Source organism: Chrysemys picta, chromosome 5, assembly GCF_011386835.1.
Source record: "Chrysemys picta bellii isolate R12L10 chromosome 5, ASM1138683v2, whole genome shotgun sequence".
Taxonomy (NCBI): Eukaryota; Metazoa; Chordata; order Testudines; family Emydidae; genus Chrysemys; species Chrysemys picta.
In genome coordinates this window covers 112576280-112591399 of record NC_088795.1, presented here as the reverse complement: position 1 = coordinate 112591399, position 15120 = coordinate 112576280, and the positions used below count along the sequence as shown (strand labels likewise).

The 15120-nt window shown below is 46.0% G+C and overlaps 2 protein-coding genes across 5 annotated transcripts in view; one reads left to right on the top strand and one right to left on the bottom strand.

Moving 5' to 3' along the window:
• Positions 1-3068: 3068 nt before the first annotated feature.
• MED28 (mediator complex subunit 28) lies at positions 3069-10105 on the top strand. The gene is made up of 4 exons (XM_005296170.4): positions 3069-3293; positions 3864-3930; positions 6120-6232; positions 7208-10105. Exons 1-4 carry the CDS (start codon positions 3132-3134, stop codon positions 7403-7405), a joined length of 540 nt encoding a protein of 179 aa, XP_005296227.1. The 5' UTR covers positions 3069-3131; the 3' UTR covers positions 7406-10105.
• Positions 10106-13984: 3879 nt separating this feature from the next.
• The window catches only part of FAM184B (family with sequence similarity 184 member B), an 81703-nt gene continuing 80567 nt past the window's right edge, over positions 13985-15120 (bottom strand). For all 4 annotated transcript variants that reach the window (XM_008174144.4, XM_042855436.2, XM_042855437.2 and 1 more), the window contains exon 18: positions 13985-14828. In XM_008174144.4, coding sequence (XP_008172366.1) covers positions 14738-14828 — 91 coding nt within the window. In that variant the 3' untranslated portion in view covers positions 13985-14737. The remainder of the gene's footprint in view (positions 14829-15120) is intronic.

Here is a 15120-nt window from a genome sequence, read left to right as displayed (position 1 = left end):
CAGGGGGTAGAGGAACCACTCCCCCCTTCAGCTCACCTCCGCTCCGCCTCCCCCAAGCGCCCCGCTACTCGGCTTCTCCTCTCTCCCAGCCTTGCTGCGCGAAACAGCGGTTTCACGCGAGGTAAGCCTGAGAGGAAGGGGGGAGAAGCGGAGCGGCGGCGGTGCGTTCAGGGGAGCACGTGGAGGCAGAGCAGAGGCGAGCTGGGGTGGCAAACTGGGCCGGCGGGGGCACTTTTTCCCCGTGCCCCCAAGTCGGCCCCTATGATGGCCAGCACCAGAATGCCGCCCCTAGAAATGTGCTGCCCCAAGCACCTGCTTGTTTTGCTGGTGCCTGGAGCTGGCCCTGGGAGAGGGGATGGGAGCCAGACCAGATCAGTAGAACAGGTCAGCCACCGATTCGCTGCTCGCCTCCTCACCCCCCACCACTGCCCACCTGCTCGCTCGCCTCCTCAGCCCCCCACCCCTCCAGCTCGCTGGCTCACCTGCCCCACTGCCTGCCTGTTCGCCTCCTCAGCCCCCCATCCCCCCTGGCTCACCAACTTACCCCCCACCACTGCCTGCCCGCTCACCTACTCAGCCCGCTCCCTCACCCACCGCTTGCGTATTCAGCCCCCCCTCCCCCTGTGGGCCACACAGTGAGCCCACCTACTCAACCCCCGCGGGCCGCATGTTGTGCAGGCCTGGTTTAGAGGACAGCACCTGTATTTTGCTTTTTATAACCATGGTTGGCCACAAGAATTCACAGCAGATGTGGCATCAGAGTGCCATAGGTGCACTCCTACAATTGTGCTGAGACTGTGGCAGAAAAATAAACTGTTAGCGTACATGTGAAAGGATAATCTTTCCCTCTGTCTTGCTATTATACTTTGCACTTGTAAAGCTCCTTCTGTCTGATCATTTCAAAGCAGTGTGGTGATAATTTTACAGATTTGTCCAAGGCCCAACACCTAACCAGGGGCAGAGCTGGAATTGCAACTTAATTGCTTTAACCACTAGATGATCCATATGCAGATAGCTGTCCTAAATTTAACATTTACCTGTACATAATACTGCAAAAGCACCAGTATCTCAGCACATATTGCTAATTCCATATGCAAATTAGATGCTTAACTATTAGCACTGATTTATTTTTTACCTGCTGTAAAAAACTCACTCTCCTTAGATTTTTTTTTTTTTATGATGATGGACAGTGAAAAGGCAGCCCAGATTTTTTAAAAAATGAAGCATCTTTTACCAAATTTAAACATCTCCAACTATCTGTAGCATAAGGAGAAAAAGGCTACTATGATCACAGGTACTAAGAAAGAGCAGAGGCATTTCAGGACAGAAGCTGTAGCTTCAATCTTCGGAGAACTAAGCTGCTGGGGGTTGTGTATGGGACTGCCAGGACAGAGTCCGTGAAGGAGAAGTGGGAAAACTTGTACCCCTGTTGGGTCAGGGCCGGCTTTAGGCCGATTCGGCCGATTCCCCTGAATGGGGCCCCGCGCCTAGAGGGTCCCGCGCAGCTGTCCATCCGGCCCACGGCCCACTTACCCCTCCTCCCCTGAACGCTCCACCCACCTTCTCCTCCCCGCGAATCAGATGCTCGCCGGGAAGCTTGAAACAAGCAGCAGGCAGGAGGTAAGCAGGGGGGTGGAGGAGAGTTCCAGGGGGGCTCAGTGCGGCCCAGGTCGAGCGCGCGGCTCCCTCCGGTCTGGCCCCGGCCGAACACCCCCAGCCCGGTCCCGGCCAAGTGGCTCTGGCCTGGCCTGGCTCGGGCCCCGCGGCGCCGGTCTCGGTCCCGGCCAAGTGGCGCCGGCCCGGCCCAAGAGGCTCCGGCCCGGCCCCGGCCCGGACGTGGACCTGGCCGAGTGGCTCTGGCCCGGCTCAGCTCGGGCCCTGCGGCGCCGGCGGCAGCGCGGACAGAGAGGCTCCGGCCCGGACGTGGACCTGGCCGAGTGGCTCTGGCCCGGCTCAGCTCGGGCCCTGCGGCGCCGGCGCCAGCGCGGACCGAGAGGATCCGGCCTGGCCCTGGCCCAGCGGCTCCGGCCCAGGCCCAGACCCGGCCCTGGACCCAGCCCGGACCGAGCGGACCCGGCCCAGACCCGGACCCGGCCGAGCGGCTCCAGGCAGCGCAGTTAGGGGGCAGGGAGCAGGTGTTGGAAGAGGACAGGGGAGTTCGGAGGGTTGTGGGGGGGCGGATAGGGGTTGGGGCGGTCAGAGGGCAGGGAACAAGGGGATTGAATGGGGGCAAGGGTCCTGGGGGGGCAGTCAGGAAGGAGCAGGGGTTGGGTTGGGCGGTGGGGGGCAGTCAGGGGCAGGGGTTCCAGGGGCAGTCAGGGACAGAGAGAAGGGGTGGTTGGATGGGGCAGGGGTCCCAGTGGGCCATCAGGAATGAGAAGAAGGGTTGGATGGGGTGGCAGGGGACAGTAGGGGACAGGGACGGGGGGGTGGATGGGGCAGGGGTCCCGGGGTGTGTGTCAATAACTTTAGGTAGGCTTAGCATGCATCCACATACATTACGCAATGTATGTAATATATAATTTTATTTATATAGTTATGGAAAGTAAATAATACATGGAAGAAATAAAAGGTGTTTTTTACGTGTTTTCTTTTTTTTAAAGTAATCCCTGTTGGGGCCCCGCCGAAAATGTTCGAATTGGGCCCCGCACTTCCTAAAGCCGGCCCTGTGTTGGGTGACGATGCAATAGGGTTGCCAGCTTTGGTTGGATTAATTCCTGGTGGTTTCATCACGTGACATCGTTAATTAAAGACTAATCGTTAATTCCTGGAGGATTGGCAACCCTATGCTATACTGAAGCTCTGAGGCAGCGCCTGCATTCGCAGGCTCAGGGCTTGTTCTTCGTTCCTGGCTGGGCTGGGGCCTGAGCCAGCAGCTGCCGCCGTCCGGCCCGGGGCGCGGAGCAGTAACGTGGGGAGCGGATGTAGCTACCCCCAGGCAGTGACACCGGCCTCGTCAGAGCGTAGCCCCGCGCGCCAGGGCCAGTTCCCGGCTACCGTGCAGGCCACGCCCACCTCCGCTGAGCCCCGGGCAGCGGCACCGCCTCCCCGCTGCAGCGCCCTCCCCCTCAGTCCTCTGGCGTGTGCCCCGCCCCCCGCGCAGGCGCAGTGCGATCTCGGGGCGGCGTGTCATGGCGGCGGCTCTGAGCGGGATGTTTACAAACCAGCCGCCGGGACCGCCTCCCCCTCCGCTTCCCCCTGGCGGCCCCGGACAGGCCGGTCTCCTTCCGGCCGCCGCGGGGCCGCGCAACCCCAACAGCACGCTGGTGGACGAGCTCGAAGCTTCCTTTGAGGTTGGGGGGAGACTCAAGGCCCGGAGGGAGGGTGGGAGCGCTCTGGGTTGGGGGGGTTCGGGGCCTGGAGGGGGTGGGGGGAGGCGATGGGGCTGGGGGAGGTTCGGGGTCTGGAGGGGGTGGGGGAGGCGATGGGGCTGGGGGAGGTTCGGGGCCTGGAGGGGGTGGGAGAGGCGATGGGGCTCGGGGAGGTGGGAGAGGCGATGGGGCTGGGGGCGGTTCGGGGCCTGGAGGGGGTGGGGGGAGGCGATGGGGCTGGGGGAGGTTCGGGGTCTGGAGGGGGTGGGAGAGGTGATGGGGCTCGGGGAGGTGATGGGGCTGGGGGAGGTTCGGGGCCTGGAGCGGGTGGGGGAGGCGATGGGGCTCGGGGAGGCATACAGGGCTGAGGAGTTTGGTGGGAATGAACCTGCATGAAGCAGTGTGCGCTGACTTTCTGCCTCCCTGGTCCACTCTTGCCATTCGCAAGGACTGTTGAGTGGCGGCTGTCTCTGTCTGTCCTTTGCATGACATGTGCATCAGGTGCCCGGTTTCTCCTTTAAAACAAGTATCTTTATCTTCCCAATCATCTAGGCTTGCTTTGCTTCACTTGTGAGTCAGGATTATGTGAATGGCACAGATCAGGAAGAAATTAGAACTGGTAAGAGCCTGCCTGTATTTTGATCTGGCTGTAACAGGGTTGACATATTGGGTTTGTTAAAAAGATACTGTTAAGTTATCTGTACTAATTTTTAAAGTACAAACCTTTTAATTTACTACACATAATCTCAGGAACCTGTGCATTTATAGGGCCTACCTACACTAGGGAATCTATAAAAAAATTTTTTGCCGCTCTTAATATCTTTTGAGCTTCACTGAACTATGCTAATTTGGAAGCAGTAGTGGAGAGAGCCCAGTGTCTGCCACCACTGTTCTAAATACTATGCCATCTAACCCTATTAACTTTAAGTCTTTTTAAAGGTATTTAGGCACTCATGTGCCCAGTAGGATTTTCAAAAACACGTAACTCTCAGAATGAGGCACCTAGGCACTTCTGAAAATCTGCCCAAGGTGCTTAACATGGTATCAGCAACCGAAGTGTTGTCTATAGTAGAGATCCAAATGTGGCTAACCCCAATGGAGCTGAACCAGTGTTAACAATTATAAGAATTTTTGAAAAATGTCCCTAATATAACCATGGCCTTGTGGAATTTTTCACGAGTATTAGAGGTAGCTAGAAATGGGAGAGAGAATCCCACTGAAGCATTTGGTTTGTAAAACGGAAAAGCAGCATGAATTACAGTGACTGAGCAAAAAGATAAAGGAGGAAAGGAGAACTTGGGTTCTGCCTACCTTGACAGTATCTCTTTTAAAAAAAAAAAAAAAACTTTCTTTTGCTCTCAAAGGTATGCGACTGGGAGAAATATTATGGATTGCTGTTCTGCTTGTGCAATGGCAACATTAGCAGCCAACATCTAATTCTGGAATCCCTGTTGTTTATAGTAGCTTATGAAGTAGAAAAAGGCCTGGGTCAAATTTTCAGAAGTCTTACTGAAAATCAAAGGGGTTTAAGAATTGAAGTCCCATTTTCTAAAGTGACTTACGAGCTTTTGAAAACTCTAGCTCCTTGTTCCCTTTTCAGATATCGGGTTATACTTATGGACTAAGTTCTCTCTAAGCTGCGCGGCTGCACAGCAGCCTATTAAGTGCCGTGTAGGTGCTCAGGGCTGCGGCAGGGAGAGATGCCTCCTCCAGCTCCGGACCTGCCACGGGGGAGAAGCACCTTCACCAGCCCCGCCCTGGACCTGCCGCGGCTGGGGAAGAGGCACCTATCTCGTGGCAGCAGGGAGAGATGCTCTCCCCCCCCCCCCCCCCCCCAGCACAGCTGCTGCTGTGGGGAGAGACAGCTGGGGGGGGAAGTCCTCTCTCCCCACTGTAGCCCTGGGGCAGTCTGCACCCCAAACCCATTATTCCCAGCCCCACCCCAGAGCCCTCACCCCTAGTTGGAGCCCTCACCCCCTCCCCCACCCCAACCCTCGGCCCTGGCACCACCCCAGGCCTGCACCCCCAGCCAGAGCCCTCTACCCCCTGCACACTCTGAACCCCTTGACCCCACCCCTGCCATATGAATTTTGTTATGTGCACCAATATGGAGGTGATGTGTCACATCTGTGCAACATGACACCCCCATATTGGTGCACATAACAAAATTCATTATGCCGGTGAGTGGGAAAAATTAGAGGGAACCCTGCTTTTGGACTATGAAGAAACTCTTGCACAGGATAACTAAATAAATTTTATCAGAGTAATAAATATGCACAGGAATACACTGAAATGTTACTTAATGTATTTGCATTCAAGACTCACAGAAGTGACTTTGTGTTTATTTGTATACTTGGTTTTTGAAGCCCTTTGCCATTAGAGAAATGTTAATTAACCTTTTGCGGTGAAACTGGAAGTGACCATATTCTTTTCCACATCTTACAGAATCTTGATTTGAACGTGGTTACTACTCTAAAAGAGGCATGCCATTTAGAACTTGCAGAAGTAACGGTCTGTGGGGGGATAGTCTATAGATATGTTTAGTCAATTTACTTTCCATTATTTAGGGACTTCAGATTTTATAAATACAGGCCACTAAAAATACAGACGTTTACAATCACGTTTTTGGATTTACTTTCTCAAATGTCTTTGGAAAAAGCTGTAGATTAGTTTTTAAATATTGAACACCCGGCTACGTAGACTAAAAGGCTAATGTACATTAACTGATTTCCTTCTATGGATGTTGTTAAACTAATCTGGTCTTTGACGTCTTTATCTTTCAAATCTTGTTATATTTCTGTATTTTAGGTGTTGATCAATGTATCCAGAAATTTCTGGATGTTGCGAGACAAACTGAATGTTTTTTCCTACAAAAAAGATTACATCTGTCTGTCCAGAAACCAGAGCTAGTTATTAAAGAGGTAGGAGATTATCATCTTTTTATCTACTTACTTTACCTGTGACAACTTTAATTTGTTTTTCTTTTAAGACTAAGGATGTATTTCTTTTGTTCCATGATAGTACAGAGAATCTGAAACAAGTAGCATATTTGATCAAGAAATGTAGTTTTTGTTCAGTGGAACATTTCTCTTTTCTCCATCTGTAAGCACAGTGGATTTTTAAAATTATTCCCATTTATGCTAGTTTTCCTAACTGTCCTACCATTATTATTTATATAACTACATAAATGTGTGTAGCGCTTTACTACAAGTGGGGGGGGGGGGGGAAGGATAGCTCAGTGGTTTGAGCATTGGCCTGCTAAACCCAGGGTTATGAGTTCAATCCTTGAGGGGGCCACTTAGGGAACTGGGGTAAAAATCTGTCTGAGGATTGGTCCTGCTTTGAGCAGGGGGTTGGACTAGATGACCTCCTGAGGTCCCTTCCAACCCTGAGATTCTATGATTCTAGGTGCAAACAAGCGGGTCTCTTTCCTGAAGATCCTAGAATCTAAAGGTACAAATAGGTGCAATGCGGTATAGAACAAACAATGGTTGAGTTTAATTAGCTTATTGCCCTGTCACTATAAGTTTGTAGAGCTCACCTGGATCACTCTCAGTAGCTCTTTACAGCACATAAGAAAATCTGGATATAGATATGCCCCTTTGAGGAAACAGACCAGTTAGTCAAAGTTGGATGTGCAGAGGGCAAACTTCTTTCTGAATTACATGAGGGGTATTGAAACAGAGACTTGGTACACTCAACTAGAATGTATATCATAGAAGGGAGTAGCCAAATTATTCTATCTCCAGTTCAGCCACTTCTCATAGTAAGATGTTTTCACTCTGACAATTGTCCATTGTTTCATAGGAACTGTAATAGTTAAAATTAGTTTACAATGTAGTCTTTTTACAGTGAAAATAAGTCATTTACTAATTCAAGATGTCTATCAACTGCAGGATGTTTCAGAATTGAAAAACGAATTGCAGAGGAAAGAAGCACTAATTCAGAAGCATTTGGGTAAACTGCGTCACTGGCAGCAGGTTCTAGAAGACATGAATGTACAACACAAAAAACCTGCAGAAATGCCTCAAGGACCATTAGCTTATCTAGAACAGGCTTCTGCAAATATTCCTGCACCCATGAAGCAAACATGATTAAGAAAGATGTTTGAATTTAGATCTTTGAGTAGTATTTTAACTTAAAGTGAAATGTAATATTGATCTTTCTACCTTGTATAATATGTGATGTAATTTGTAATATAAAAATAGTGTTTTATACTACGACAGTGAGACACAACTAAGCATAAAATAAATGAGGAAGAATCTGTAGTTTTTTAACTTTTATCAAAGTATGGATTGTTTTTACATTCAAACTGAACAAATGCTCATGTATGTCTTGTATTGTAGTCAGAATTCACTTGCATAGAATATGCTAAAAACCCCTCTTATTATTTGGGAAACTGACAGAGCAGTCCTAATGTAGCTAAAGTCCAGTTAAGGCACTATAGATATAGAAGTACTTGCAGAGTTTATTTGTTCATCTCAAGTGAAGCCTTATATACTGTTTTCATGGTGAGCGTTTCCTATGATTCTGGAGAAATAGTGCAGACTTCTTATTGCTGAGACTGATTGGTCAAATAAATCAAAGCAAGGATTTTCTGTTGAGCACTACTGCTATCTATGGCATAGGCACTTGCCTTCGCTTGGATGGGGAATGTATTTTAAATGTGTTTAAAAATACGTCTCTTTTCCTAGTGTAGACATGGCCAGAAGGAGCTGATGGGATGTTGGTGCTAATGGGAAAATGCTCTGGCATCTGATGCTTTTAAAAACTTGTAGAAGAGCTTCCTGTTGGAAAGGGATGGAGATATGGTTAATATTTCCCAGTCATCCTCATCTAAGCATAATGCCTGGCATTTTCTACCCTTCCCCTGGCCTGTTTCTACAAATATATGGTGCCTTCTTTTCCTCCTGAAACTCAGTTTATACCCACTCAGTTTAAAGGTTTGGCACCTTGGGAGAATGTTGTTGGCTTTCCTCATCAAAGCAGATTTAGCTGAAGTAGCTAGAAATTGAGTGTTCTCAGTTTCAGGCTGCTGCAGTTGACATGAAAAGCCAGTGGAGAAGTACTGCCTGATTATATACTATTGGCTAATTAGCTGAGACACTGTAAGTGAGGGAACCAGACAGCTTGTCTGCTCTGTGCTTGCCATTATGCTCTCAGAGCATTGTTGTAGGAGAGAATGTAAACTCAAACTCCCTTTAGAGAGTAGGTTTAAATTAACTTCACTCTGCCATAAGTGGGGAGAAGCTGCAACGCAGGAGAAACAACTCCAACTTCTGGAGCTAAATGTTCTCTCAAAGCCTCTCTTCGAACCACTGACTTAAGGAAGCCATCTGCTTTACTTGGACAGTACTTGAAGTTTCCCATTTTCCTGTAGAGACTGCTACCTATTTTCACACAAGGAATGGGCAGGCTGCCATAAAGTAAGTCAGTAACAAACTCCCATTGATTGCTGCAAGTACAGGACTGAGTTACAGGATGGTTGCTTTTTAAATTAACTCAATCTAGTCTGTCTAGGCATGTATTTCACACTTAACTACTATGTCCATTTTTGTCTGTCCCTGTGAAATGAGAGGGGGAACTCCCTGAGTGGAAAAAGGCTTTCATCTACCTGAAAATGACTGAATGATAAGAATCTAAGTAACTAATGTCTGTCCTTTGTGGGATGTTGGAGTGGTTTTACTGCTATTTGTCATAAGGCTTCTAGTTGTTCATTGGACTCGGATTTTGAAAATATTTTTTTCACCTTAAAAAGCTCATTTTGCTCTTACATCTCTCACTACATGCACTACTGCTCCATTTTATTAACTAGTAACTCTTTCATTGCTGATCATTTTAGCAGAATCATCCTAAAATATTGATTCTTCAGTCCCAAACCCTCCCCCCAGTTCCCACCTACTCAACTACCAGATATGTTGCTCTACTCATAATACTAGTAGCTGTATTGTAAGTACAAAAAAAAGTTGGCTTACTAAAACCCAAAAATATGGCCTTACAGGATTGGGCAGCAGCATATGCTTCCAAGACTATCGCTTTGGGAGAGACCTCTGCTGTCGGTTTTTAAATTAGCAAGCTTTTGCCACATGATCTGGTATTGCAATCATTTTTGTCACAGGTGGTCAATCTACTCCTGGATGTCGTACCAATTGTCTCCCTTACTAGACAGAAAAAGCTTTTTGCACTGTTTATAGATTTTCTAAAGGGTTTCTTGTGGAAAACTAAGCTGCCTAGATATTACATGGATGTTTGGGAGAGGGACTGGAGTTACAGACTTTCCATGTGGTAGCTGTCTAAAATTCACTCAATGTTTCTGGCAGATTTATTTGCTACTGTTGCTCTCCCACTCTGCCATGTTGACAGGCCTAGTCTACATTTTCCTTTAGAAAATCCTGAAGTTTGGCAGTTTCCCCCTCAGTAAAATTGGGATAATGCTGACCACCTTTGTAAAGCGCTTTGAGCTCTACTGAAGGAAAGCGCCATATGAGCTATATATTAACTTTAACAGAATGTCATCTTATGAAAAACGGTTGCTATGGCTTCTGAATATTGGATATCCAGAAATTTAAAATATTTGGTGATATTGGCACCACAAATTACACACTAAACTAGGAAGGGGAATATTTATAAAACTGGAGAGCAATAGTCACTCTTTAAATCAAGAATAGAGAGCACCTTGGGATTATCTATCTGCAAAGGCAATCTTGTAAAAATGGGACCACTGTACCAGGAGGAAAATAATTGTAGGACCTTGTATGTATACTGCTAATTTGATTAAACTAATTGAAGTACAACTTGGCCTGATTTATGATGTTATAAAGAAGGATTTTGAAGGTGAGAAGTTTCAAATACACTGATTAACAGACCTCAGCAAATCTTAAAGGAAGTTATGTATAAAGTGTACGATGTGAGGGTGCAAAAATCTCCTAGTTAATTAAGGCCAGATGGTACATGCTATGAGGTGAAAAAATGTAGAAATTTTAAAAATCTTTCCAGACTGAGCAGTAGACTGTTTCCAGCAAAAGTTGATGTAGAATCCTAATAAGTCATAGCTTTGAGTATACTAAAGCAGTCAGGTGATTGGTGGCTAGAGTGTGAGTAACTCAGTGGAGACTGCAGTAGGGTTAGAGCAGGGTGGGCAAACTTTTTGGCTTAAGGGCCACATCTGGGAATAGAAATTGTATGGTGGGGCATGAATGCTCATGAAATTGGTGTTGGGTTGCAGGAGGGGGTGAGGGCTCCAGGGTGGAGCCAGAAATGAGTTTGAGGGGTGGGATGGGGTGCAGGCTTCGACTGAGGATGCAGCCTCTGGGGAGGGGCAGGGGGTGAGGGATTTGGAGTGCAGGAGGGTGCTCCGGGCTGGGATTGAGGGGTTTGGAGGGCAGGAGGAGGATCAGGGCTGAGGTAAGGGTTTGGGGCTCAGGAGTGCAGGCTCTGGGCAGTGCTTACCTCAAGCAGCTCCCAGGATCAGCGGCATGTCCCTTCTCCGGCTCCTAGGCAGAAGCACAGTAAGGCAGCTTTGCATGCTGTCCCATCCACAGGCACAGTTCCTGCAGCTCCCATTAGCTGCGGTTCTTGAGGTGGGGGCAGCATGCAGAGCGGAGCCCCCAGCTGCCCCTATGTCGGAGCCATAGGGGGGCTATGCTGCTGCTTCTGGGAGCTGCGTGGAGCAGCCCCTGCCCCTGCTCCCCGGCTAGAGCGCCGGAGCAGGGCAAGCCCCAGACCCCGCTCCCCAGTGGGAGCTCGAGAGCCAGATTAAAATGGCTGATGGGCCTAAAATGGCCCATGGGCTGTAGTTTGCCCACCCCTGGGTTAGAGTATTAATGTAACCAGTTCAACAATTAACTTGCATGTTACAGAAATATAAATTGTTTTTCTCATGGCTTTTCAAAATTGGGTATTTCTGCTTTGCAATGGCTGGAATGAATATATGAGCATGGAGAGACAAGGTGGGTGAGGTAATGTCTTTTATTGGACCAACTGGTGAAAGAGAGAAGCTTTCAAGCTTACACAGTGGTTTTCTTTAGGTCCAGTAGAAAAAGATTACCTAACACACACACATGCCCCTCCCCAAGTCTGTCAAATATCCGGGGATTGCTTCTGTTGCCTGTGGCCAGTGGAGTTGGGGAGCTGACCCATGGCAGGCAGAGACAAGGCTTGCTCACACTAAGGGCAGTTGGTAGCAAGGTGCCTCACTGCCCTGGGTACCCAGCATAGCATGAATGTAGAATATTCACAATTATCTAGGGGTTATAGTTGATCACAAGCTAAATATGAGTCAACAGTGTAACGCTGTTGCAAAAAATCAAACATAATTCTGGGATGTATTAGCAGGAGTATTGTAAGCAAGACACGAGAAGTAATTCTTCCACTCTACTCTGGGCTGATTAGGCCTCAACTGGAGTATTGTGTCTAGTTTGGGGCACCATATTTCAGATGTAGACAAATTGGAGAAAGTCCAGAAAGTTCAGAGAAGAGCAACAAAAATGATTAAAGGTCTAGAAAACATGACCTATGAGGGAAGATTGAAAAAAACCAGGTTTGTTTAGTCTGGAGAAAAGAAGACTGAGAGGGGACATGATGACAGTTTTCAAGTACATAAAAGGTTGTTACAAGGAGGAAAAATTGTTCTCCTTAACCTCTGAGGATAGGACAAGAAACAATGGCCTTAAATTGCAGTAAGGGTGGTTTAGGTTGAACATGAGGAAAAACTTCCTAACTATCAGAGTGGTTAAGCACTGAAATAAATTGCCTAGGGAGGTTGTGGAATCTCCATCATTGGGGATTTTTAAGAGCAGGTTGGACAAACACCTGTCAGGAATGGTCTAGATAATTCTTAGTCCTGCCTTGAGTGCAGGGGATTGGACTAGATGACCTCTTGAGGTCCCTTCCAGTTCTATGATTAGTGCAGATTTGCATTCTGCACAGATTTACATTTCTACACTTCCATTTTAGTGAGTGGTTTGTGTTTTGTTTGTTTATTAAGTGCTCTTTGATGCTGATTTGGTAATGTTGGACACCTAAATTCTCCATATATTCAGAGTAAGTACTAGCTCTCTCACAAATCTTTCCAGCAATCTGCCATTCTTCTGTTTTGGAGGAATCCTCTCTAATCATGAGAGGAGAGTTCAGTCCCTGGCTTATTCAGTCCTTAAACTCTCTGCCAACACAGTTGTCAGTTAATGTCATTAGTGGTGGTGATTTTTGTGTGATGGACAACTTCACACTAGGACCTGGACATCAACTCATTTCACATAGGCCACCCAGTCTTCATCCTAAAGTAATAAATTTCCGTCACCATTAACCTGGGATTGATTCAAATTTACAACCTACAGATGAAAGTCCCTTTAATCCACATCCAATCCCATAAAACATGTAACGTCATTCACACTAATCTAGCCTACCTTTTACCTTTCCTAATGACCATGTTTAAACTACATCCCTTGAAAGGGTAAATTGCTCTGGTTTCTAATATACTTCACTTTTTTCATTATTATATCATTGTGGTTTCAGGCTACTGCATTTTGTATTGCCATCCTAAATCATATAATTTATGCCCCCTTCTAATATTCTCTCATTGTTCTCTCTTGCTATAGAGGCCAGGGCAGGAGGCAGTGGCTTCAAACTGCAGCATAGAAGTTTTAGATTAAATCTCAGGAAAAACTTCCTAACTGTAAGAACAGTAGGACAAAAAGAACAGACTGCCTAGGGGGGTTGTGGACGTTCATTCGCTGGAGCATTTCAAAAAGAGGCTGGATATTCAACTGTCCTGGATGGTTTAGACACAACAAATCCTGCATCCTGGCAGGGGGGTTAGAAATTAATAAATGGATAGCCGAGAACAACATCTTGCATATTTTCCATAAACAAGCAAAATTTATCTAATTGTTCATTATGAACAATTAATGTAGCTTTACTTAGATCAGAACCATACCTATTAAATCCTTCATAGTTCAGTCATAGGACAATAGAATCTATATGAAACATATCATCATGCAAAATGGTATAATTTGAGTTATCACTGTCAGAGACAGATACTTCTCAGTCTTGTTTCCTGCACACCATTTTCTTAACTTGATTCTTATTAGTGTTGTTATAGTCAAGCCTAGGAACCCTAGTTATGGACCCGGACCCTACGGTACTAGCTGCTGTACAAACACAGAACAGAGTAAATAGCTCTTCTGTAATTTCCTCCTTTTGTTACCAAATATTCTGTCCTGAAACTAAATTGTCTTGAGTCCCTTTTGGAACCAAACTACTTGTTTCCAAAGAACAATAGGCTAACAGAGCACAAATCCTGGAGGCTGGCTGGTGTTTCAGTAGTAGGCTCTCAGATGTGGAACTCCTTGCTGTCCAAGATCAGGGTGAGACACAGCTATGCCAGCTTCAGGGAGGTGATTTACTGTAAAATGCATGTTTCTTTATGCAGATCTTCCCTCAGAATGATGAGCAATTGGAATCAAGAATGACCCATTTAAGAAAGCAGTGTAAGATGTGGATGATTTGATCCTCCCAGTGAATTGATGTACCTGGTGCTTAGATAACAGAGGTAGACATATTGAAGATACACATGGATGGAATATACTGAATACCCATCTTTCATAAACTTGAAACTTCATGAATTGTACACAGTCTGGTTCAAAATTCTGCATAATGAATTAAAGTGTAAAACATTTGATCTGTAAGCAAATATTTTATTAATATTCATAATTGAATTTTATCCTGAATTTCCCAGACTGATCCTTAAATATGTTTAATGAGAATGACATGAATAGTATCTTGTAATGAGCTGTCTATACAACTTCAAAAAGGATACTTCTCAATTCTAATTATATTAATAATTCTAAAGCATCCTGCAGACATTGTCTGTCAGTACACTATACAACAAATTTAAAACAACTACCAGATTAAACAAATACCCTCTAAAAGTAATTCCCTTCAATTTATTTTATTTGAATATTAAACAGCAAAAAAAAAAAAAGGGAAAGAAAGCATGGGATGTAATAAATATGAAATCACATATGATTTATAGTAAAACATGCACAAAATAAAGTTAAGGTGTTTTCTTAAAAGAGAGCCAGACAGGAGTCACTGGGGAACAAATTCAGCACTCTGCCTGCATAAGTGTGAAACGGTTCCTATCTTGATATGAAGGACTCTTCCTGTGCAACATCTGGCTATTGATATGACAACATACCCATATTTTTTCACCTAACCTGCCTTTGTTTTTACAATAATAATCATACATATTTCTAAGGCACCCACCCTCTAATCCCATAGTACCTAGATGCCAAGAACACTTAGATTCCTAGTCAGCTGTGTGCAGCTCAACTTTTTTTTCCAGTCAGTACCTTGATTAAACATTTCACATGAGTGTGAGAAATTATCTGAGGCCATCTTTCTGGGTACTCTGGAAATAATTGGTTTTAGAATGAAAAATATTTAGTAAACCATTCCTGATGCCGAGGGTCTTGTTTCTGATCATCTTTGGTTATGGGTGCTTCATTGCCTTGTGTCCTGTGCAAAGAGACAAGTACTACCATTACTTGAGTGTTTATTAAAACTCAGAAATCTTTTTTGAGGGGAAGAACTACTTTGTTGCTCAAATTCTTCTGGAAATAACCAAAAATACTTGAACTACTAGACACCATGGAATGGATGGAGCTAGGCCCATGTGAGCTGGAAGAGGCCAGATGCAAGCCTCACCAGTATCACTTGTGCCATGTTGAATTTCAATTGCAAGCTCTTCCAGGCAGAGACAATGGTCCAGATCCTGCAGTGAGCTCTGTGTGCAGCATTTTGGAGCATC

Excerpts from the sequence above, each read along its gene's own strand:
- MED28 (XM_005296170.4), top strand. The coding sequence starts at position 3,132 with ATGGCGGCGGCTCTGAGCGGGATGTTTACAAACCAGCCGCCGGGACCG. Across the intron at positions 3,294-3,863 it reads AGCTCGAAGCTTCCTTTGAG|GCTTGCTTTGCTTCACTTGT; the intron begins GTTGGGGGGAGA and ends CCAATCATCTAG. Across the intron at positions 6,233-7,207 it reads CAGAGCTAGTTATTAAAGAG|GATGTTTCAGAATTGAAAAA; the intron begins GTAGGAGATTAT and ends TATCAACTGCAG.